At 40.3% G+C, this 25,396-nt stretch overlaps 1 protein-coding gene across 1 annotated transcript in view; it reads right to left on the reverse strand.

The window, feature by feature from the left end:
• Positions 1-25,396, reverse strand: part of ntrk2a (neurotrophic tyrosine kinase, receptor, type 2a) — a 223,625-nt gene that overhangs the window by 185,832 nt on the left and 12,397 nt on the right. The window contains exons 2-5 of the mRNA XM_055632947.1: positions 14,140-14,214; positions 13,959-14,030; positions 10,763-10,831; positions 4,558-4,715 (exon numbers count right to left, since the gene is read on the reverse strand). Coding sequence (XP_055488922.1) covers positions 4,558-4,715; positions 10,763-10,831; positions 13,959-14,030; positions 14,140-14,214 — 374 coding nt within the window. The remainder of the gene's footprint in view (positions 1-4,557; positions 4,716-10,762; positions 10,832-13,958; positions 14,031-14,139; positions 14,215-25,396) is intronic.

The raw sequence follows: 25,396 nt of genomic DNA on the forward strand, positions 1-25,396 counted from the left end.
TGTGCCACCCCTGTGAACTAGTGTGTTCTTGTGTGAACTACCATTAAGATGCCATAAAAAAGAACTGCAGATACTGGTTTACACCAAAGATAGATACAAAATGCTAGAGTGAGTCAACGGTTCATTCAGCATCCTGGAGAAAATGGATAGGTGATAAGTGTGGATAGGTGCAGTCTGAAGAAGTGTCCCGACCCGAAACGTCATCCATCCTTTTTCTCCAAATTCGTCGAGTAAACTTTTTCCCATTTAGATTTAATTATTTTTTCATTCACAAAACTGCATCTTAATAGGAGACACTAAGTGCTAGAGTAACTCAATGGATCAGGCAGCAGGTCGAGAGAAAATGGATAGGTGATGATTCCAGTCATTCCCTTCGACAGACAAGTTCTAAACTGAAATATTACTTAAGATAGACACAAAGCGTTGGAGTGACTCAGCGGGTCAGGCAGCATCTCTGGAGAAACAGGAAGGATGACGTTTCGGGTCGGGACAGAATCAAAGTTTCCCACTGTGAGGGAAGGCACCAAAGTGAGTCATCTTCCTCTAATGTTCCCCAATGTTCACCCATGGTCGGGTCCGCCCCGAGCCCTCCGCAGTCGCCGCTACGGGCGGCCCGATGTTCTAAACTTTGATTCTGCTGTGTGGGGATGTTTTTATGTTGAACTCTATTGTATGTTGTGTCTTTATTTTTATTGTATAGCTGTATGGTAATCACATTTCACTGTGCCATCTAGCACATGTGACAAATAAATGTATCTTGTATCTTGGTAGGGTGAAAAGTAAGGACCAGACAAACTCTATCCTTGTTCTGTCTGGTGGAAGGAGAGTGAGAGCAGAACAAAAGAACACAGCAGAAATGGGTGAGGAATCCATCCATTACAGCAAGTGGGAAACCACATTTACTAAAGAAAGTGGACAACTTGGATGTCCTAGAATGAAAAGCCTCATCTTAGTAGATGGAATTGAGAGTAGGGAATTGTGTCTTTGGAAGATGGGGTGGGAGATGTGGCGGAGCAAGCATTCTTATTTGGTTACCTAAGGAGGTATTGAGATTGCACGGCAAACCAGTGGCTGCCTTTTAGGCTTCAAAGACATGTTAACAATTAAATGGAAAGAATATAGGCAAAGTTGATGTATTAACAAAATGTTAGTTTATCTTACAGTAATCCAGTTTCAATGCTGTCAGTATACATAAGTGCAGTGTTGCCAATGCACATCACTGAATATGTGATGCAATATTTCCTTTTGAGAGGAATTCATGAAAACCACCTGTTTCCATCTAAGAAAAGAGTGCTTGAGTAACTCAGCAGATCAGGGAGCATCTCAGGAGAATATGGATAGGTGACGTTTCAGGTCGGGACACTTCTTCAGTAACCATCTAGGATTAACTATCAATTTACATCATCTAGATTGGGTTACGATTTCAGTGATCAGCTGGGTCACTGAATCACTGGGTGAGTTATTGTTCATATAGACCATAATAAAACTGAATTGTGTTCAGTTGTTTTCAGGGGGAGTACCACCAGGGGGCGCTGACGATGGCAGCCTCACCAACAGCCTGTCGTATCGTCTTTTTATTGTTATTTTTAGTGCGTTTTAAAAGTTTGTTTTAATATTCTCTGGTTTGCTTTATTGGGGGGGGGGGGGGGGGGGGGGGGGGGGGGGGGATGGTGTTGGGGGAAACTTGTTTTCAGTCTCGTACCTTGCCAGAGATGCGGTTGTTTTCCGGATCGTATCTCCGGTCGCTCTGCGGCCCAACATCATGAAGCTGGAGGCCTTGCTCGGGACTGACTTTGAGCCCCCCCCGGGGGGGACGTGGACTTACCATCAGAGCCGATCCCTTGCTTGGGATCAATGCTCCAACCGCGGCCTACGGATTTCACCATCAAGGAGCTCGCAGTCTCGAGTAGAGGCCGTAGATGTCGGGAGCTCCAAACGACGCAGAAAGTTCGACCAGCCCCGACCCGGGGTCAGATCGCCCGGTGCAGGGGAGCTGAGATCCCCCGTTGCAGGAGCTCGATTGCCCCAAAGTGGAAGGCCCGACCGCCGGGTACGTGAGCCAAGATCGTCCCGTCAACGGAAGGCTCTAGGCCTCCGACCATGGGAGAACAAAGAAGGGAAGAGATTTAACTTTTTTTTCGCCTTCCATCACAGTGAGGAATGCGGAGGAGTCACTGTGGTGGATGTTTATGTTAAAATGTATTTTGTGTGTTCTGTTGCTTTTTATTAGTATGACTGTATGGCAAATCAAATTCTTCATATGTTGCAAAACATACTTGACTAATAAAGTATTATTATGATTATTAGGTGTTTTACTTCTGTTGCCACAATTCTTTGTGGAGAAATGTTTGAGGATCAATGGAGTGTTGATGCTGACGCCATGGTGCACATGGGAGGTCTTCTGTTCAACGAGAGTAGGCATGAAGCCAGGACTTGTTCTATGTTGCAAAATGCACTGGCACTCTAATCTAACACACAAGTCCACTGGTCCATTTTTAATGTGCAATTGATCATGCTGTAAATAATTCATTCCAAAGCATCTGGCATCTATCACTAGGCACACCATTTCTATACTACATAACCTTTTTTTACTAGAAACCTCAACATTTATTTATGTAAGTTATTGGAGCAAATCCTCCAAAATTATGGAAGAACTCGGATAAGGACATGGACATTTTAAAAAGACAGATTTGCTGGCTGCAATGGAAAACCCCCCAATCCACAGAAAGAATCAGTTTCAAGTTTCAAACCTGTCTGGCCTGTGGACTTGGGCATCACACAACTCAGCAAATGGTGTGGGCAGGAAAGGCTGAGACAGAGATAACGAGATTATCTTGGAAACACAAAGGAAGGTACCAAGCCTCAGCAGACGGTGGTAAACAGGCCAGCAGCAAGCACAATCACCATCGTGGATGACCCATCCATCAGGACAATGGGAGCCCGTGTAGGCAATGGGATAACGATCAGGTTGAGGGATCATGACATCAGCAAACTCCTTATCATCGGAAGCCTATTGTTCATGCCAGATCGAAACTGGGAATCATCAAAAGAACCCTTTTATCCAGAGGACCACCTGGGGGTTTCAAAGGAAACTAAGGTATAAAAGCCAGAGTCAAGCCAGAACTCGCTCTCTTTCTGCTCTGCTGGACGGCTCGTGAGCCCAACCGATTGACCTAGCTGTAAGTATCCCGGTGACCTGGTGAAGTTCCCGAAATAGGATAGTTGAGAGAAGAAAGGGAAAGGGGGAGTGTACATGCAAGTAAAATTGTGTAAAGTAAGTTTTACGACGTGCCCGATAGTTTTCCTTCTATACTCTTAGTTTAAAGCATAAGTTTAGCCACGCATTATGTAGTGTTGGTGAGATTCGATTTCTCATTGTTTAATACAGCCTGTAAATTTTAGATTTGCTTTGAGTCCATCTTGGTTTCTGTTTTCTCTCATCAGCACACTCTGGTCAATTCAACCTTTTATCATATCCCACCATAATTCCAAGGTCTAGAACCTAGGGGATTCCCTTTTGTGTATTCTCTCTCTTGACCCTCCGACAAGGGAGAGAATAACTCGGGCAGTTGGGCCCGAAGTGGAGTAAGGGAAATAAAACCCTTACATTTATTATCCGTACTTTGATTAAGTTCAAGCCAAGAAAGGCAACAAATTTTGAAGCCGACAAAATTGACTCAATGTTGTGTTCAGGGTTGCACTAAATAAAGTTCTGATTTTAAATGCCCCCATTTAAAGGGAAACATAAGCAGAGGCAGCAGAGCAGTTCAAATGGATAGACAACGGTTCTAGTCGGGACCCTTTTTCAGACTCAAGATATGAATGTGGAGAAGGGTCCCGACTCTAAACATCGCCTATGTCCTCCAAAGATGCTGCATGACCTGCTGAGTTACTCCAGCACTGTGCTTTTTTTGGTAAACCAATATCTGCAGTTCTCGTGTCTCCAAAGCAGTTCAAATAATGGGGTGTCATCAAATTCACTTCTTTCCTGCCCAGGTTTGCATTTTTGATCCCCCATGAAGGGATTATGCACATATCCCAGACTTAAACACAGACCAAACACATCTTGGCTAGACAGTCACCATGTGCAACCTTTGGGTGTTTTGGGGGATGGAGGGAGTAGGGATGTCCGTGGCATTTTAGTGAGGAGCCATCTATGATATCAGCACATCCACGTTTGATCACATGGCCCTGAACCTAATAACAAAGAACCTTGTACATTTGGGTACCAACAATGAAAGAATAATAAAACCTTCAATATAGCACTTTCAGCATATTATTCATTATTCATCACCCATTAGCATTGGTGGCCATTTCAAATGATTAGCAGGGATGCAGAATCTTACAAGATGCTCAAAATCTAACAATTACCGTGATAATTCAAGCATATTTACTCTATATAAAACTCTGCTAACAACTTTATTTTCAACATTTTTACTTGGTTCTACTTTGTTTGGCCTTATTCCCTGCTTCTTCCGCTTTGATCAATCTTATAAATGAGAGGGAAAGAAAATGAGTTGTAATGCTTTTGATGGATAAATGAGAAAATGCCAATACCACAGTTTTGGATCCTCATGTGTGACAGTGTTATCCTCGAGTCATTCTCATCCCGACACGTCAGGTTCTGAACATCTAGTGTGGCCAGGCCTTTCTGCTGCCATATCTGGATCCATGCAATCCCACAGTCGCACAGGAAGGGATTTTCTGTTAAAACCCTGCAAGAAAAAAAATGGACACCTACTTTAGAAACATCCACCAATATAGAAGGAATTAAAGATCCTCGCTGCCTTACATACACCCATCTTATGTACAGTATGTCACACAGACAAGCGTTTGGGAGACATGTGGTATAGATTATCCACAAATGAGTAGGTTAACCTATGATGAGCTTATGTCGGCACTGGGACTGTACTCACTGGCGTTTCGAAGAAAGAGGGGGGACCTCATCGAAACGTACAGAATAGTGAAAGGCTTGGATAGAGTGGATGTGGAGAGGATGTTTCCACTAGTGGGAGAGTCCAAAACTAGTGGCCATAACCTCAAAATTAAAGGATGTTCTTTCAGGAAGGAGATGAGGGGAAATTTATTTAGTCAGAGGGTGGTGAATCTGTGGAATTCTTTGCCACAGAAGGCTGTGGAGGCTGTTGGTGGATATTTTTTAAGGCACAGATAGATTTTTGATTAATACAGGTGTCAGGGGTTATGGGGAGAAGGCAGGAGAATGGGGTTAGGAGGGAGAAATAGATCAGCCATGATTGAATGGCAGAGTAGACTTGATAGGCCAAATGACCTATCACATGGCCTTTTGATTTGCCGTTCCGCCGTTGAGCATCCTCGGCCTTCTGGAAACACAGTTCATGGCCACATGTCCAATGCGAACAGTTTGTGTTACAAACAATTCACAGGAATGGAAACCTGCCGTAAGCTAGGGAAGACCTGTGTAATTAATCTTGCTTCGAATGCCCCACATGGGAATCACAGAAATTGATGACACTAAGAAGTCCATTAAGGGTGGTGGGTGTTTGGAACAAACCGCCGGAAGAGGTAGTTGAGGCAGGGACTATTGGAAAGTTTAAGAAACAATTAGACAAGTACATGGATAGGACAGGTTTAGAGGGATAAGGGCCAAAAGCAGGCAGGTGAGATTAGTGCAGATGGGACACATTGGTCGATGTTGGCAAGTTGGTGGTGTTTGCCTATTTCCATGCTGTATGACGCTATGACTCTATGGTTGATTGAAAGTTACAGCATGGTAACAGGCCCTTTGGCCCACTGAGTCCACGCCAACCATCAATCAACTGTTTATACTAGTTCTACGTATGTTATGCCACTTTCATGTCCATTAGGAGCATTTTTGGACGCCAATTAATCTACAACCTGCACATCTTTGGGATGTGGAGGGAAACCAGAGCACCAGGAAGAAATCCACATGGTCACAAGGCAAACATATAAACTCCACTTTAACAGCAGTCAAGGTTACGGTCGAACTCAGGTCTCTGGCAGTGTGAGGCAGCAGCTCTACCAGCTGCACCACTCTGCCAGCTGTAAATTCTATCTTGGAAAGTCTAAGATAACGGACTTAGGAATGGCAAGCAAGGAGGTTTGCCTTTATTGGATGAGACAGTGAATACAAGGCAGGGAGATCAAGCTGGAGCTGTTTAAATCATTTGTTACAGAACAGCCAGAGTTTTATATAAAGTTCTGGTTACTACTCTACACGAATAATTAGATTGCACTAAAGAGCAAAGAGGAGATTTTCGTGGATGTTGCCAGAATGGAGAAATGCAGTTAGCATGGTAGACTGTCTAGGTTGGGATTATTTTCTTTGGAAAGATTAGAGGGAGGGAATATTAATTGGAGCATATAAAACTTGAAGATGCATGGACAGAATAAACATCAACCATGCTGCGTGTTTCAACTTTTGTTCCAGCTCATTGGGCTTTGACCTGTTCCCCTGCATGTCCTCAGGAGACAAAAAAAAAAAGCTGACGAATACTTAAATACTTCTAAAAAAAATTGAAACATTGAAATCTAACAATCCACTTTCAAGAGTCACCTTTAATTTCACTCAGTGGAATGTTGGCTATCAGGGGGAAGTTGCCATGTCCCCTTACACAAGTGGATGACAAGGGAGCGGAGAAACCCCAGGCAATGGAGATCCCAATCAAGGAAGCCAACGTTTTCTTATTGAGACTGGAGGACTATTTTCATGGACCTCAGATTAAAACGGGACAGACCTCAGGGATGCGATCAGAACCTGTTATCATATCGTGTTGGGCCAACAACCTAACAAGATGAAGGTTTAAGAAGGAACTGCAGATGCTGGAAAATCGAAGGTAGACAAAAATGCTGGAGAAACTCAGCGGGTGAGGCAGCATCTATGGAGAGAAGGAAAGAGGAATGATGGAGTTTGTTGTTGACCTCAGGAAGTGAGGGGGTGAGCACAATCCTGTCCTCATCACGGGAGCTTCTGTTGAAATGGTTTCCAGCTTCAAGTTCCTAGGCATCCACATCACCAGCAACTTAACCTACTCCCTTCACAGTGAAGATCAAGAAAGGGCGAGTGGGAGAAGGTGCAGTGGATAGAAGCCCCAGATGTCCATACTTAAGAACCTGTCCCACTTACATGTCCTTGGCACGCAAATTACGCGACCTCATGGTCGCGTTGAGCCGCGACGGTCCCGTGACGGTTGCACGCGATTTCATGCATACGCACAGCCGTCTGGAGCGCGTGACGTCATTCGAAGATGGACACAAAGCTGGAATAACTCAGCGGGACCGGCAGCATCTCCAGAGAGAAGCAATGGATGACGTTTCGTGTTGAGACTCTTCTTCAGTCTGAAAAGAAGGGTCTTTACCCGAAACGTCACCCATAACTTCTCTCCAGAGATGCTGCCGGTCCCGCTGAGTTACTCCAGCATTTTGTTTCCATCTTCAATTTTCTTTGCCCCGCTCTGGGAGTAGAAGTGGGGGCTGATCCGGACCGTAACGGCCGTGAGCCCCAGGCTGAGTTCAGCGATCGTTTGCCTGCTTTTGCTGCTGTTGGAGGCGAGACGTTGCGTCACACCAGGGTCTTGGGCCTGTCCCACTTTGGCCGTCAGTTAAGCGACAGCCCGTGGGCACTCCCAAGATTTAGTTTGCTAGAAAAATTTCGGAGCCCCGCTCAATGTCGCACACAACTACATACCCCTCCGCGCTTCTCAGTGGGACCAGCCCCGCGCGGCCACATGATGCCCGTGCGCCTCACTGCGACCACGAGGTTGCGTAATTTGTGTGCCAAGGACACGTAAGTGGGACAGGCCCTTTAAGAACAGCTTCTTCTGCACAGCAATCAGACTCCTGAACTAATCACCTCTTTCACACCCCTTCCTGGAAATGCTGCTGCATATTCTTGCTCTTATCTCTACCTCATTCCGTTATTCCATTAGTGTGCTTCTATTTTTGTTATATACATTACTTTGATTGGCACTACAATCTTTACACCATCTTTGCATTTTATATTTATTGTTGTATTTATATTTACTGTATGTTTACTATGAGTTTTTACTGTATTTACTACAGTTTACTCTATGAGTTTCATTGAACAAGGAATTTTCTTACATCCTAATATATATATGACAATAAACTAAACTAAACCACTATCTTCAGGATAAGGACTTGCAAACATTTTAACTGCCAAACTTGATTTTCATCAAACATCAAGGATGAAAATTGATCCTAAAAGCTACAGGAAATTCAACATGTAGGTAACAGTTCTCCTGTTCAATATGTCTTTACAGTGACCCTGCAACCTCTATTACCGTCTGAATCCCTTAAGGTTAGTTTACCAACATACTCAACTCATTTTATTGAAAGCAAATGCTGATTCATCTTGGTGTCTATTTTGTTACAAGTAGAATTTGCTGTATATGAAAAATGTATTGAGTGTAAAAATGTTCCATTGATTAGCTCTTAAATTCCATATGGAGAAAATCAAATATTTGTTATTAGATTATGGCCAAGCATTATAACGGATTTGAATTGGCCAACAGCCAATGTTAAAACCACAATGGATGTCTAGTTGTACTCAGTCTTGGAATATTTCACAGATTAGCCAAAATGTTCAGCTGGAACATCAGATAAAATCAGCCAAACCCAAAAATATCTGCAATACCTTTAATGAGAAAAAACATAGTGAGTTCTCATAATCTAAAGTTACTAATGGACTTTACCGTGACTACTGTACCATGATACGGGGCTGTTTTGATGCTTATCTCTGCTTAATACTCAAACTAAATGGGTAAAGCCTACAGATCACATGCACTTAATTTATCATGAGGTGAATACATTCTGCAGTGTATTTAGAATGGAGCCATACTGCAAAGAAAAAAAAAAAGATTTGAAGAATGAATAAGGTATTTAATGATATGAGTTTAATAAACAAAAACAAAAATAACTGGGTAGGAAGTTGCATTGGAGAACTGGGTATTAGAAAGAAAAGCTGACACTACATTAACTGCGAACCTTGGTGCTTGCAACAAAAGTTAAAATACTATCCTCACTAATTAAATGACACTTATGTATCTTGTTTAGTTCAAAAGGAGCTGCAACTAAATATTTGCTGGAAATTCTGTATAACCGAGTACAATATATCTACCATCTCAGCAGCAGAATGACTAAAAGTATTAAAAGTCCATTTAATGAGAAGGGTAAACTTTTATTCACATTTATAAAAAACACATTGCCCTGGCAACAAATGAAAAATCTTAACATAACAGCTCATCCAGACACAAATTACATAGTTTTATCATTTGATCTTTCAATAATTTTTGAAGATTTTCAAATTTTGGAAGAGTGATTCTTTTCCGAAAACTGGTTATTTTAAATATATATTCTTGCTTGTCAACTGCGCATTTTGATCTGATCACTATGCCAACATACGACAAATTTAAGTAATTAGAAAATAATTGTATTGAACTTATAAAAGAAGTTAAGAATATATATAAAAAACTAAAACTAAAATCAGTAGTGCAGTATTGCTGACTTGTTTGCTTTGAAAGTCTCTCTGTGGTGAAGGAACATTAAGAAAGGCTAGTAACAGGGAAGCTGGGAATAGTCAAGTGTTTATTCTACTTGTGAAATCCTTACACTCTGGAGACATTCTGCTTCCTGTTATAACTGGAACAAAGAAATGCAAGCCTTCAGTGCTAACACTTCCGATTAAAGTTCAGAAAGCTTCTCCATAGCAAAATATATAAAAACAATGATTATAATGTCTACACCGATATAAACAGCCAGAAATTAAAATACTACAGAAGCACCTCATTCATTTGGAAACACTGCTTCAATCCTTTGATTGAATGGCAGCATTAACCTTTACAAAAGAAACAGATCATCATCATCATTAAAATATTGGACAAAAATGTATTTCCAATTCAATGTGTTAATTTACTAATGGTTATATTACAATGCAATTGCAATAAGTACTATTTATACAAACAATTTGCTATACAATTCAGTCCTGTCAAAGTGCTGGAAGCCCAGATAAAACTTTCACACTTAGTTTATCTTAGATAATAGACAATAGACAATAGGTGCAGGAGTAGGCCATTCGGCCCTTCGAGCCAGCACCGCCATTCAATGTGATCATGGCTGATCATCCCCAATCAGTACCCCGTTCCTGCCTTCTCCCCATATCCCCTGACTCCGCTATTTTTATGAGCCCTATCTAGCTCTCTTGAAAGCATCCAGAGAACCTGCCTCCACTGCCCTCTGAGGCAAAGAATTCCACAGACTCACCACTCTCTGTAAGAAAAAGTATTTCCTCGTCTCCATTCTAAATGGCTTACTCCTTATTCTTAAACTGTGGCCCCTGGTTCTGGACTCCCCCAACATCGGGGACATGTTTCCTGCCTTGAGCTTATCCAAGCCCTTACCAATCTTATATGTTTCAATGAGATACCCTCTCATCCTTCTAAACTCCAGAGTATACGGGAATTATCCTTGTAATCCTACGCTGCACTCCCTCAACAGCAAGAATGTCCATCCTCAAATTAGGGGATCGAAACTGCACACAATACTCCAGGTGTGGTCTCACTAGGACTCTGTACAACTGCAGAAGGACCTCTTTGCTCCTATATTTGATTCCTCTTGTTATAAAGGCCAATATGCCATTCGCTTTCTTCACTGCCAATCTTCATATTAAAATATATTATATTTAAATAATATATTAATATAATAAACACATTATATTTTTTCTAACTATTTATGGAAGGCTACTTACAAATGAGTCAGTTGCAGTTTACGAAAGGGTTTCCACGACAAGCTTGAAAACCTGTTGTTGGCAAGGTTGCTGAAATAAAACAAAAGTATGAGAGTTAGTTTTAATGGATATGTCTGGAAACAACAAGTCAGAAATTTGCTGATATTATTAACACTAATACCTGACATGTTCATGATATTTACCTAACTACTATTTAAATACATGTGTTAATGCATTGATTTTAGTTTAGACTTTACAATTTATTTAATACAATTGACTGAAAGAATGTTCAAATAATAACCGTGGTCTTTTCAGACCAATTTAATTTATGGAAAAATAATTAAAACCAACATGCGGGTATTGATGAAAATACCGCACAGCACGTTTGTATATGATTTAACGTGTGACTTCAAACAGCATATAGAATAGCATTTGTGTGGTTTTATTGATAATATGTCCAACATATATGAGATAAAATCTTGGAAGTAGACATGATATAACCAGTGAGAATGATGTTTTCAAGATAAACTTGCAAGAGTGATTTTAAATAAAGGGGATATCCTTGATTTAGTGACTGGTAACATGGAAATTCTGTCTTCCAAGGTCAAGAAATAAAGCAAAATTGGATTACTGACTGAACCTTAGAAAAGGGGAAGAGCGTTTGATTGAAACATAAAAGATTCTGCAGAGTCTTGACAGGGCAGATGTGGAGACACTATTTCTCTTGTGGGAGAATCTAGAATGAGGGATCACAGTTTAAAAATGAGTGACCACCCTTTTAAACAAGATACGAGGCAAAGTATTTCCCTCAATTGGTTTAGAGTCTTTGGTACTCTCTTCCTCAAAAGGCAGTGACTTTTATAGATAGCTACTTCATAAGGAAGAGTTAAAGGTTGCCACCAATATGTGGGAAGACAGATCTGAGGTTACAATCAGATCAACCATGATGTTATTGAATGGTGGGGGAGGTATTTGGAACCAATTGGCCTGGTCCAGCTTCAGCTTTCTGTTTGCATGACTATTGGAATTTCAATGTTCTGCTGAGGTTACTGGCAGATTCCTGAGGAACAGGTAACTTTGGCTTTGGCTTGCCGTTAACACAGGCTAGCTAGGGTAGACCAAAAACTCTCAGCCAAATCTTTTGTTTATTATCCACTCAAAAAGATAACTTTACTTCAAAATTCACAGATGCTGCCTGACCCACCGAGTTACTCCATCACTTTGTGTTTTGCCCAAGATTCCAGTATCTGCAGTTCCTTGTCTCCTGAAAATGTTTTGAGCTACATAAATTCTAACTAGAAAGGCCAATGCAGACACCCTTGACATAACAGATTGCATCTGGGGTACTGTGTATACCCCTGTCATGAGTCTTTTACTTACATCTGAAGTTTATGATGTCTCTGCCATGCAAGGGTGGCATGCTGGCACAGTGATTAGAGCTGCCATCTCAATTTATGGTGGGTGTGCTGTTGCTTTGGTAATCTGCTTATTGTAGATGAAGGGATTACGAGTAACATTAATTAATTTGCCGATGACACAAAGCTAGGTGGCAGTGTGAACTGCGAGGAGGATGCTCTCAGAATGCAGGGTGACTTGGACAGGTTGGGTGAGTGGGCAGATGCATGGCAGATGCAATTTAATGTGGATAAATGTGAGCGGAAAAGTTGGGAAAAGTGGAAGTACAATGGGATCTCGGGATCCTTGTTTATCAGTCAATGAAAGTAAGCATGCAGGTACAGCAGGTAGTGAAGAAAGCGAATGGCATGTTGGCCTTCATAACAAGAGGAATTGAGCATAGGAGCAAAGAGTTCCTTCTACAGTTGTACAGGGTCCTAGTGAGATCACACCTGGAGTATTTTGTGCAGATTTGGTCTCCAAATTTGAGGAAGGACATTCTTGCTATTGAGGGAGTGCAGCACATGTTCACAAGGGCAATTCCTGGGATGGTGGGACTGTCATATGCTGAGAGAATGGAGCGGTTGGGCTTGTATACTCTGGCATTAGAAGGATGAGAGGGGATCTTATTGAAACATACAAGATTATTAAGGTTTTGGATACGCTAGAGGCAGGAAACATGTTCCCGATGTTGGAGGAGTCCAGAACCAGGGGCCACAGTTTAAGAATAAGGAGTAAGCCATTTAGAACAGAGATGAGGAAACACTTTTTCACACTGAGAACTGAGTCTGTGGAATTCTCTGCCTCAGAGGGTGGTGGAGGCCGGTTCTCTGGATACTCTCAAGAGAGAGCTAGATAGGGTTCAGAAAGATAGCGGGAATATGGGGGAAAGGCAGGAATGGGGTACTGATTGTGGATGATCAGCCATGATCACATTAAATGGCGGTGCTGGCTCGAAGGACTGAATGGCCTACTCCTGCACCTATTGTCTATTTATTGTTATTATTTTAAAACAAAAATGGAATTTGCACTGAGAATTTGAAACATTTAACTTTCTGTAAATGCACAGCACATTGAATCAAAGTTTCTGATAAAAGGGATGGATTGATATTTCTAATATTTGGTTAGCACACAACAAAAGCCTTTCACTGTACCTCGGTACACCTGACAATAAACTAAACTGAACTGAGTATTTGTGGAGTGAATGGAAAATAAATCTTCATCAAACTGCCTTGACTGACTCAAATAAAGGGAGGATATAATAAGCAGGATTAAATATACTGACTACTACTATACAAAGGTTAAGAACACACTGTCATTAATTTACATAGATGTTTTCCTGATATCAGCAAGAATATTGTCAGAAAGTCCACAGAAATACTGTGGTGCCTATAATCTGAAAAACCCTTGCAGAAATGATATGTCAAGACCATGACTTACTGTGAGACACAAAATGCTGGAGTAACTCAGCGAGACAGGCAGTATCCTTCTTCAGACTGGTCTCGACCCGAAACGTCACCCATCGCTTCTCTCCAGAGATGCTGCCTGACCTGCTGAGTTACTCCAGGATTTTGTATCTACCTTCAATTTAAACCAGCATCTGCAGTTCTTTCCTACACATGACTTGCTGCTACTCATTGATTCCTGCTAGCGATTAACTAACTTATCAAGAGTCATAAAATATGACCGGTTGGGCAAGATAACTTGGAATGGTCAGTAATCATAAAACTATACTCAATGAATATTATCATGGATGTGACAGGGGTGAAAACAAATTGAAATTTGGCAGAAAAGAAAATACAAGTAAAAAGGAAGAACTTACATGTACTGAAGCCGAGGATTATTGGAAAATCCTTGTCGTGAAATAAATGTCAATCCACAATTAACTAAAGTTCTGAAAAATAGAGTAGATAAATTAGATTTCAATGCATTAATACCTCACTGGATAAATGGCATTCAAATAACTGGCTAATGCAAAAATCGAATACAGTTGAAATACTCACAGATTTCTCAGGCCAGTGTACGAGTCCATGTCATGATCATTGATATTCAGCGGATTTGGTTGGTTTGCAATGTAACTGTTAAACAAGAAATAACCTGGGATTATTAATTGCCCCAAATACTGGATCAGAATGTTTTATCAGATGGATTGGAACTTGCTTTTTCTTAATTTAATCACTGATTTTCTTTAAGCAGTATGGGACAAAATAGTTTAAAGTTAAAAACAGATCATACTAATATGAAACATGGTGATATTTTAACAGGAATACTATCTTTAAAAAAAAATTCCTAGCACTAACCAAAATATACAATGTAAAGTTATTTTAATGCAGAGACTAATTTAACATTTCCAGCTGGGAACCAGGTGCGTGGCTTGGCTGGTCCTGGTGCCAAATATAGACTGGTCACCTGGTTAGCTCACAGGATGTTTTGCAGGAAGTAGAGCATGAATGGAATCAGCACTAGTTTAGTTTAGTTTAGAGATACGGCACAGAAATAGGCCCTGCGGCCCACCAAGTCCGCACCGGTCAGCGATCCCCGCACATTAACACCATCCTACACACACTAGGGACAATTTTATATTTACACTAAGCCAATTAACCTGCAAAACTGTACGTCTTTAGAGTGTGGGAGGGAACTGAAGAGAAAACTCACGCAGGTCACGGGGCGAACATACAAACTCCGTACAGACAAGCACCCGTAGTCGGGATCAAACCAGAGTCTCTGGCAGTGTAAGGCAGTAACTCTACCATTATGCCACCCTGGTGGAGTCATTATGGCTTTATACATTTGGAGACGCAGAAGTGCACCTCCTCTTCCTCTCTCGTGTTTGTCTGCATGGCGCACCCTTGCCTGAGGATTTCTCCACAGTAATAAACTCAATGGTGATCACTGGGAGGGCAGAGCAGCCAAAGAGAAGGGGAGAGATCAGCTTCCATCACCTCCAACAGGAGGCAGTGAGAGAGACTGTGGGATCCGGGTTGTTTATCATAGCCAGGAGCAGGTTGTGCCAGTCACTACCATTCACTGTGCCGGTAAGCCTCATCCCCCTTGTCTTACTGTGACCAGCCGCATCATTCATATAACCATATAACAATTACAGCACGGAAACAGGCCATCTCGGCCCTACAAGTCCATGCCGAACAAATTTTTTTCCCCTTAGTCCCACCTGCCTGCACTCGTACCATAACCCTCCATTCCCTTCTCATCCATATGCCTATCCAATTTATTTTTAAATGATACCAATGAACCTGCCTCCACCACTTCCACTGGGAGCTCATTCCACACCGCCACCACTCTCTGCGTAAAGAAGTTCCCCCTCATATTACCCCTAAACTTCTGTCCCTTAATTCTGAAGTCATGTCCTCTTGTTTGAATCTTCCCTATTCTCAAAAGGAAAAGCTTGTCCACATCAACTCGGTCTATCCCTCTCATCATTTTAAAGACCTCTATCAGGTCCCCCCTTAACCTTCTGCGCTCCAGAGAATAAAGACCTAACTTATTCAACCTATCTCTGTAACTTAGTTGTTGAAACCCAGGCAACATTCTAGTAAATCTCCTCTGTACTCTCTCTATTTTGTTGACATCCTTCCTATAATGGGGCGACCAAAATTGTACACCATACTCCAGATTTGGTCTCACCAATGCCTTTTACAATTTTAACATTACATCCCAGCTTCTATACTCATGCTGCCTCACCCCACACCAGCCCTCACATGCAGCCACGGGTGGATCTGCTCCAAGTTCCCAGCACCCAGATTCCCAGCACGGCCATACAGAGCATCAGGATAAGAAAGAGACGCAAGGAACTGCAGACGCTAGTTTACAATAAAAACGCACACAAAGTGTTGGAGTAACACAAAGGGTCGGGCAGCATCTCTGGAAAGCATGGAAAGGTTACGTTTCCACCAGGACTCTTCTTCAGACCGAGTGGGGGAGAGAAAAAATTGGAAAATTCATTGCTCATACCATTAGGTTGTAAGCTACCCAAGTGGAAGATGAGATGCAGTTCCTCCAGTTTGCATATGGCCTCATTTTGGCAATGAAAGAGGCCCATGACAGAAAGGTCAGTATGGGAATGGCAAGGGGAATATAAATGGTTAGCTATCGAGAGATCCAGCAGGCCTAGGTGGACCGAACACAAGTGCTTGGCGAAGCAATCGTTGAATCAATGCTTGGTCTCATGAACAGACACGAGTGAGGGATCCATCTTGACAGCAGAGAGGACACCATGTTTACCAAACAAAGTGGATTTCCCGGTTGTTCTAGAAATGAAGGCCTCATTTTGAAGCAGATGCAGTGGAAAGGGAGCAACTGAGAGTAGGGGATAGCATCTTGCAAAAAGCAACAGAAGGTGCCTCGTTTTAGATCAAGGGAGCGTGGTCAAAGGTAGAATAGATCAGTGGCCTGCAGGGTAGTGATGTAGTGTTGACACAAATATGGACTTTCTATTAGAAAAAGACACAAAGTGCTGGAACAACTCAGTGGTTCAGGCAACATCTCTGAAGAACATGGATAGTCTTAGGTTGGGACCCTCCTTCAGATTGCTGATGCCTAACCTCCTCCACACACCCCCTTGACTCCCAACAATGGTCCATACCTTGCTAAGACCAGGCATGTGGGAAAAATGTGCGATATTCGACTAGCTTTTGCTGACCAAATCCCCACAATTGCAAATGCCATCCAAGGGCCCCACATGCTTGTAATGACATGCTTTGGATGTACAGTATTTGGGGGCACTTTCTCTGTCCAAGATTGCGCTCGAGACAATGACTGAGGCTCCAGTCAAATAGCATAGATGACTCAGAAAGCCCCATGACAACATCTCAAACTGGAGGTGGGTCTTTACTTTGCAAAAACTGATTTTGTTTATAAATGTTTCTGACATTTGAAAGTACTTAAAATTCAAAGTATAAATAAATAATCTTTAAAATGTTATTTGGTAATTGCAGGTCAATTACACAAGCAAATATAAAGATAAATGGGGTTGAAATTGAACGAGTTCATGAAAATAAATTTCTTGGGGTTATAATGGATGATAGAATCAGCTGGAAATCACACATTAAACATGTACAATCCAAACTGTCAAAAAGCTTTTCTGTATTACACAAAGTTAAGCAGATTCTGGATCACAAATCACTCCGCATTCTCTACTGTTCACTAATCTTACCCTATTTAAATTACTGTGCAGAAGTCTGGGGCAATAACTATAAAAGTTTGCTACATTCATTAACTATTCTGCAAAAAAGAGCAATACGTATTATTCACAATGTCAGGTATCTGGGTCACACTAATCCATTATTCTTACAGTCAAAATTATTAAAATTAGAAGATTTGGTTGCATTTAAAACGGCACAGATAATGTTTAGGGCCAAAAATAAAAACTTATCTGGAAATATACAAAAATTATTCAATGAGCGAGTGGGGGGGGTTATAATTTAAGAAGAATATTTAATTTTAAGGTACAAAAACTCCACACGACCAGAAAAACTTTTTGTATTTCGGTCTGTGGAGTAGGATTGTGGAACAGTTTGAATGTGGAGTTAAAGCAATGTCCAAATATGAAACAGTTCAAAATGACATACAAAAAACTTTTTTTCACAAGGTACAGGGATGAAGGGGATGGTTGACAAACAGGGGTTAATGTTTATTTATTATTTTATTTATTATTTATTTATGTTTTTTGGTTACTTCATACATATTACGTGTATGTGTATATCAGTTGTATGTATATATATGTCTGTATGCATCTCTAAAAACTGTTTAGGGTATTATTATTAATTAATTAATTAATTATTAAATATGGAAGAAGGGTTTATGGAGAAGGGGTGAGATTAAATAAGTTATTCTTCTTCTCACTCCTTTTCGAGCTTGTAAAGGAAAAGTGTTGCACATTTAAATTTTGCTTTATGCTTTTCATTGCTTTGCAAATATTGCCTGAAATGTCCAATTGTTTGACTACTTCGATTTTGTTGTTGTTATTTATTCCTATTTATGTCTTTACTTGTTCGGAATAAATAAATAAATAAATAAAATTAGTTTCTAAATGTTGCTTAAAAACATGAATTAACAACAAAATCATTAAACAAATCTAATGCCTTCCTTTTTCCCCTTCTAAACCACAATCATATCATCCGTATTAAGATTAATGAGGTTTAGGTTCCTGCCATCAGATGTAAGAAATACTGGTGATTCTTGACAAGCTGAGTTATGTTACAGAGCAAAGTGACAGATGCAGCGCTCCATATCTGTCAGGAAATCTGGGGTCATCTTGTCTATCAGCATGTGACAGAATTCCTGGGCTTGCTGTTATTGAGACAATTAAATGCCAACATTTCCATTCATTATCACTAATTTTATTCAGTGCAAGCTGTCTCTTACTACCAATGGAGTGAAAAAAAAATAGAAAGGTTTTGCATATGTGACATATCAGGACAAAAATCAGTAATGATTTTGCTGTTCAATTTTCCTTAAGAGAAAACAAAAATCACACAACAGTGAAACCACCTGCATGGCTCAGATCCGACTGAATGTTATAAAGCTGATGGCCACCTGAATGCTCCTTATGAAACATTAATGAGTACCCATCAGTAGCCAGCACTACATTTAACGGAGAAAGTTTGGTCCTAAGTTGAATTTGCATTCACCTATTTTTTTTTCTCTCATCTCCTTTCCCTCCATAAAACCAAAGTGGAACAGGTTATTGCATCTATTAAAATAGCAACCAAAGAAAAGTCTTGTCATGCTGTTGGCCATGTCTCTGCTCATGTTTAGATGGGAAGGTTTTAAATATTGGCCCTGTATCAATGTCCTCTTTTAAAATCTCTGCAACATGGCATCCAATTTTAACAAATATATTCCAAAATGACCAGCAAATTAAAAGGAGTTTACAGCTGAATTCAATTAAAATAAGTAGGAATTAATGTGATGGCAATTCACCAATGTGAAATGTAGGTCTGGATTTTAAGTCACCACATGGCATTGCCCACTGACAGTCAAAAAGCTGCACACATATATATGCTGCCAAATTACCCTTTTCCAATAGGGTTCCAGACACTGGAACTTTGTAATATCTCGCATTTTTACAAGCAGATTGTAAAATTATCAAACCAGGATACCAGCTTTCTCAGCATATTACTGACAGCAGACGAAACATTAAAGCTTGTGAATGAGACATGCGTGAGAGATTGCGATAGAAAGTAACATTTCAGAAACAAACAAAATTAAACACCTATGGATAATTTAATAATTAATTGTCGTGCACGATGCGTCACTTAACAAGTCAGTGTTAAGCCAGACAGATTGATCAACAAAAGGTATTATGCTGGAGAAATGTTAAATTTCTTGTTAATTCACTAAATTTGTATTGATACCCCAGATAAACATTCAACAGGGCACCCTGTGGAGGGGAAGGGTATCTTTGACTGCAAGTTCTGAATTTGTTCTTCTAATTTTGCATGTGTTGATGTTGATATTACGGTACACTTTACAGAGTAACTTGAATAAACATGGACATCTTTGCTGTTTTACAATTGGAATTGTGGGCTTATGTATCAAGTACTTAGATCAATTAATAAAAGTATGAGGAATATTAAATCGCAGGAAAGTGATGTTGGCATCTTAAATTCATTACATTTTGGAAAAAAAATGCCATTTATAATACAATGCCCCAATTCCAAAGCAGGGATCTGAAATCTTTTATGTAATTGCCATGCAAAATTATCTTTAGTTTTTGTTTAATATGGCAGGTGTTTGAATGATTAAATAAAACACACACGGAACTCTTTTTAAAAATAAGCCTCAGGTTCATTTGAGGAAGCCACAAGGGAAGACTTGAGAAGTAGTTTTCTCAAAATGCTTCACTCATGTAACATGCAATTTTGTTATTGGATGTCTAGGTATTTCATGTTAGTATGGAGGTCCAAACATTGACATGAATATTATGGTCAATCCATCAACTTCTGTACAAAACACCCCCCTATTTTTAGCGATCTTCTCAGCAAGATATTCAGGATAATTCTGGATATGTTCTCATCCCAAACCCCAAAAGTGTACAAAGGGCAGTAAATCGGTCTTCCAAAACTAGCAATATCCAAAACAAGGAAATGCATTTGCTGGTAATGAAGAGATCACCCTTAAACCTAGCTGGAATTGTCAAATCTGCTGAATCTTTTTGAGTTATTGAAAATCATTCAAAAATTTGGAGAAAAAAAAACATGCAAATGATATGAAGTCTAAAACACCTCCAAAAATCTTTAAAATGCTAATTTATAAGACAATGCAAATGTTATGTGAAAGTTAGCAGGGTTTAAAAGAGTATTTTTAATTTATGATATCTCATCTAATAATCATTTTATATTTTAAATGATTTATTTTATCTCTCACAGCTGTTCTATTCCATTGAAATCAAAAGGGAATACACATATTATAGGATATCTCCTCAAATCAGGCATCTTAAGTATTAGGCAATAATACTAAAGTTCCACTCCTTTACTGAACACCTAAATGAGCAGTGGATTGCAGTCTTCCTTTACAGGGTCAATTGCTGATTTCCAACAAGTGGTTTATTTTACCGCTATCAGATTTGCAAGTTATTATGATAATGAATGTTGAGAATGTTTCAATCATTACTAAAAAAAATCAAGCTTTTGAACTTCCATTAATTGTAAGGAAACAAGTCTTAATTGAACAAAATGCAAACAAAAAGTTGAAGCATGGTAATTTTTTTTAACCTGTCACTGTCTCTGATCTTTTTCTTTTTTAATAGTCAAGCGCTGAATTGATCACCTGTCATAGAACATTTTTGGTTTCTGAAAGTGGGGATTGCTGGCGATGGGAGGGAAGAAAACTACTATTCCATCTTTGGCTATTCCAGACCGATGAACAAAATCTCTCTGGGATAATCCTCACTTTTGGAAGACTCACGTTAAATTAGTACTTTCAGACTAAATAACCACGTCAGAAATTTTCAACAGAGTTCTCATGATCAGTCAATGGACAACTGGTGGTAAATGGGCAAAAATTCTGCGTAAAGTCAAGAAGCTCTGATGACATTTCTGGGAACTTGGAACCTTCACAGACACAGTAGGTAAATGTGACACATGTGCTGTCTGTATTTTATTCAGAAGTTGTTCAAGATGAAATAATATGGGTAAAGTTACATCTTGTAATATTGCTTACTAAGTATATTTACGTATGGTTGGATTTATAGATCATGTGACAGGAAAGGTAGAATGCCAGAATTCCGAGGCATTTGACCAAATTGAATGGATGGGCAAAGAATCAAGTTGGATAAATATCAGGGACAATAAATTGAATTAGAAAGCATGAGATGTTCACAGTGTACCAGGGCACTAAAGGGTCTTTACACAGAAAGTTTAATGCAAGCATTTAAAACTATCTGTTTTCAATGAAGGTGCTAACTTATTTAGAATAAGTTGAACTATTGGGTGAATATGCCAAGCATTCATTATTATTGGCCATATAACTTAAGGGTGGTTATATTTTGGAGATTTCTAAATTAATTTTATTTTGCTATTTTTCCAATGAGATGAAGAATCTCAATTCTCTCAATAATTGTGAAAAAAATGCATGAAAATTGCATGAAATATCGAACCTTAACGGGCATAGTTAATTTAAACACATTATGGTTAATGACAATATAATGACAAAGCTGTAAGACTATGACACATTGTAGAAAGGGTGCAATTGTTCTGGAGAGGATCTAGGGGTAATTTTTGAAAATCTTGACAGGGTTGAATTTTTTTTTTCACTTTGACGAAATATTTGATAAATAGGATTGTATTCTCTGCAGCAATGAAGATGAAGAAAATAATTAGTTGAGGTGAATAATATTATGAGAATAGGACTCATTTCGCTTAACAAAAAAGGAACTGCAGGTGCTGGTTTTAACTGAAGATAGACACAAAAAGCAGGAATAACTCAGCGGGACAGGCAGCATCTCTGGAGAGAAAGAATGGGTGATGTTTCGGGTCGAGAGCTTCAGACTGAAGAGGTTGAAAACCAACCTATAGATGCAAAACACAATGATTGGAGATGTGTGTTATCCAACGAAGGGCAGAAATCAGAATCATGTGTTCATCTTTATTGACGTGACACCATAATAAATATATTACAGAAAAAATAATTTAATGGGGTGGCACGGTGGTGCAGCAGTACAGTTGCTGCCTTACAGCACCACGGACCCAGATTTGTTCCTGACTACGGATGCCGTCTGTGCAGAATTTGTACATTCTCCCTATGACCACATGGGTTCTCCAGATATTCCAGTTTCTCCCACATCCAAAACAAGTGCAGGTTTGTAGGTTAATTGGCTTCTGTAAAAAGTCCCTGGCATGCAGGATAGAACTGGTGCATGGTAGATTGCTGGTTGGTGTGGATTTGGTGGGCCAAAGGGCCTGTGTTGATATATATATATGTTTTACATATATATCATAATTTAATTGAACCATGTACGGTTGAATATTTTGATGTAAGGTTGATTCATTTATTTGTGCAGAACAGTGATGGAAGTCTGATTCCTCTTGCCTTGTTTCTATGGGGTTTTTTTGCTATACATATATGCATAACAGCATGAATAATAATCTGATTTCCAGATATGAATATACTAAGGTCATTAATGTGCTGCACCTGTTGAGCAGAGCCTGGCTCTACTGTGGAATGTAATTAAGAATGTAATTTAGCCTAACCTTATTCATACCTAATTGAATTTAAAGCATAAATGTTGCATTCAAGTGTAAGTTAAATGTACAGTATGCACCAGATTACACAATTTCAAGGTGAAAAATTCAAAACCTCCCACACCCTCCCCCCCTCGGTCGCTACGCTTCCTTGGGCTTGGTCGCTCTCCCTCACAATTTCTCACTATCAACACTTACCCAATGTTGGCAGCCCTGAACCCTTCAATTTAAGCATCCTGTATCCTGGGCAAAAGAATGTGTGCGTTTACCTCATCCATATCCCTGGTCATTTTATAAACCTCTGTAAGGTTACCCCTATGCATCTATTGCGCCAGGGAATAATACCCAGACTATCGGCCTTTGCTAACAACTCACAAGGATATAACCAGGTCTGGTGAGTGTAAATCTTTTTCCCACCCTTACCAGTTCAATGACATCCTTCCTACTGTAGGGTAAGCAGTACAGCACACAGTATTTAATTTAGTTTAGTTTAGAGATACAGCGCGGAAACAGGCCCTTCGGCCCACCGGGTCTGTGCCGACCAACGATCCTTGCACATTAACACTATCCTACACCCAATAGTGACAATTTTTACATTTACCAATTAACCTACAAACCTGTGTGTCTTTGGAGTGGGGAAGGAAACCGAAGATCTCGGAGAAAACCCATGCAGATCACGGGGAGAACGCACAAACTCCGTAAAATCAGCACCCGTAGTCAGGATCGAACCCGGGTCTCCAGCGCTGCATTCGCTGTAAGGCAGCAACTCTACCGCTGTGCCACTGTGACCGCCAAGCATATCCTTATGAACGTCTTATACAATTATGTTATACGGCCTTCAGTTTAATTCACTGTCTGCATAACCGGTCTCACTATCTCTGAACCTGCAGGTGATAATTCAACTGGATGATTCTTCATCTATAATTACAATCATCCCCAAAATAGAAACGTTTCCTTTGGTAGTTCAGTGGCAACTGGATAGTTCAATGGTCTACCAATTACAACTTGCAGTAAGCTACATTTCATGTAGAAAAGCATCCATGGAGGTAAAGCTAAAAATCATTATTGATGATTGGATGAACAAAAAAGGAGGGTTGAACAAAATCAAGATGAGATTTGGGGTTTAAAGAAAACCTTAAAAGTAATGCCAATCAGAGGGAATGAAATATTCAGGCAGAAAATCCCAGAGTGTGGAACAGAGGCATCTTAACATTGCTAAAGGTGGAACAAGTGCTGGAGATGATATGGATGAGGTGGAGGAGAGAGGGTGGTGGTATGCGAGGGAAATATACCAAAATTAGAGAAACACAGAGATTACAGGTTTGACGAAATGCACCAAGGTCAAAAGGAGATAGGCCACAATGGAAACTGGAGGGATTGAGGTATCTGAAGCTATTGTGCTGAGCCCTCTGTTGTTCACGCTGATGACTCATGACTGTAGTGCCAAGCACAATTCGAACCACATCATCAAGTTTCGCAGATGACACTACAGTGGTGGGCCTCATCAGCCACGATGACGATTCAGCCTACAGAGAGGAGGTTCAACAACTTATCAACTGGTGTGATATCAACAACCTTCAACTCAATGTCAACAAAACAAAAGAAATAACTGTGGACTTCAGGAAGAAACAGACAACACACACCCCACTTACCATCAATGGCAGTGCAGTGGAGTCTGTGAAAAGCACCAAGTTCCTGGGAGTGCACATCACAGATGATCAGACATGGTCCACCAACACCATCTCCCTAGTTAAGAAGGCACAGCAACGCCTCCACTTCCTTCGACGGATGAGGAGAGCTGACCTCCCCCCCTCTGCCCTCACGACCTTTTACAGGGGTGCCATTGAGAGCATTCTTACCAGCAGTCTCTCAGTCTGGTATGGCAGTTGCTCTGCTGCTGACCAGAAGGCCCTACAGAGAGTGGTGAGGACAGCTGAGAAGATCACCAGATCACCCCAACCAGCAATCCAGGACCTATACCCTTCTCGCTGTCGCAAGAGAGCAAGCAATATTATCAAAGACACCACTCACCCAGCACACAAACTGTTCACCCTCCTACCTTCCGGTAAGCGCTACCGCAGCATGCGGAGCAAAACCACCAGATTCAAAAACAGCTTTTTCTCTCAGGCCATCAGACTACTCAACACTCAGTAAATTCCATGAACAGTACCCAAACAAAGACAACAAACTGTGAAAATAACTTTGGCTCAATGTCTCCAGTAAGGAATTTGCACTTTTTCTATATTGCACCTTTCATTGTTGCACCCTGTTTAAAATACCTCAAAGGTTTTGCTACATTTTGGCATACTGTGAATATTTTAATATTTTAAATAATGTACGTCTATTGTCTATTTTTATTGGTATGTTGTCTGTCTGTGTTTTTAATATTACTTGCACATTTGGAGTATGGGGAAACGTAATTTCGATCCTATGTGTAACTACTGTTGCATAATTGAATTGACAATAAAGTTACTTTGACTTTGACTTGACTATTGTTGGTCATGAACCTCTGTATAAACCTATTTCAGATACCCCCTCAGCGTCTGAAGCTGCAGGGGAA

The sequence above is a fragment of the Leucoraja erinacea genome, chromosome 3, assembly GCF_028641065.1.
Source record: "Leucoraja erinacea ecotype New England chromosome 3, Leri_hhj_1, whole genome shotgun sequence".
Classification (NCBI taxonomy): domain Eukaryota; kingdom Metazoa; phylum Chordata; class Chondrichthyes; order Rajiformes; family Rajidae; genus Leucoraja; species Leucoraja erinaceus.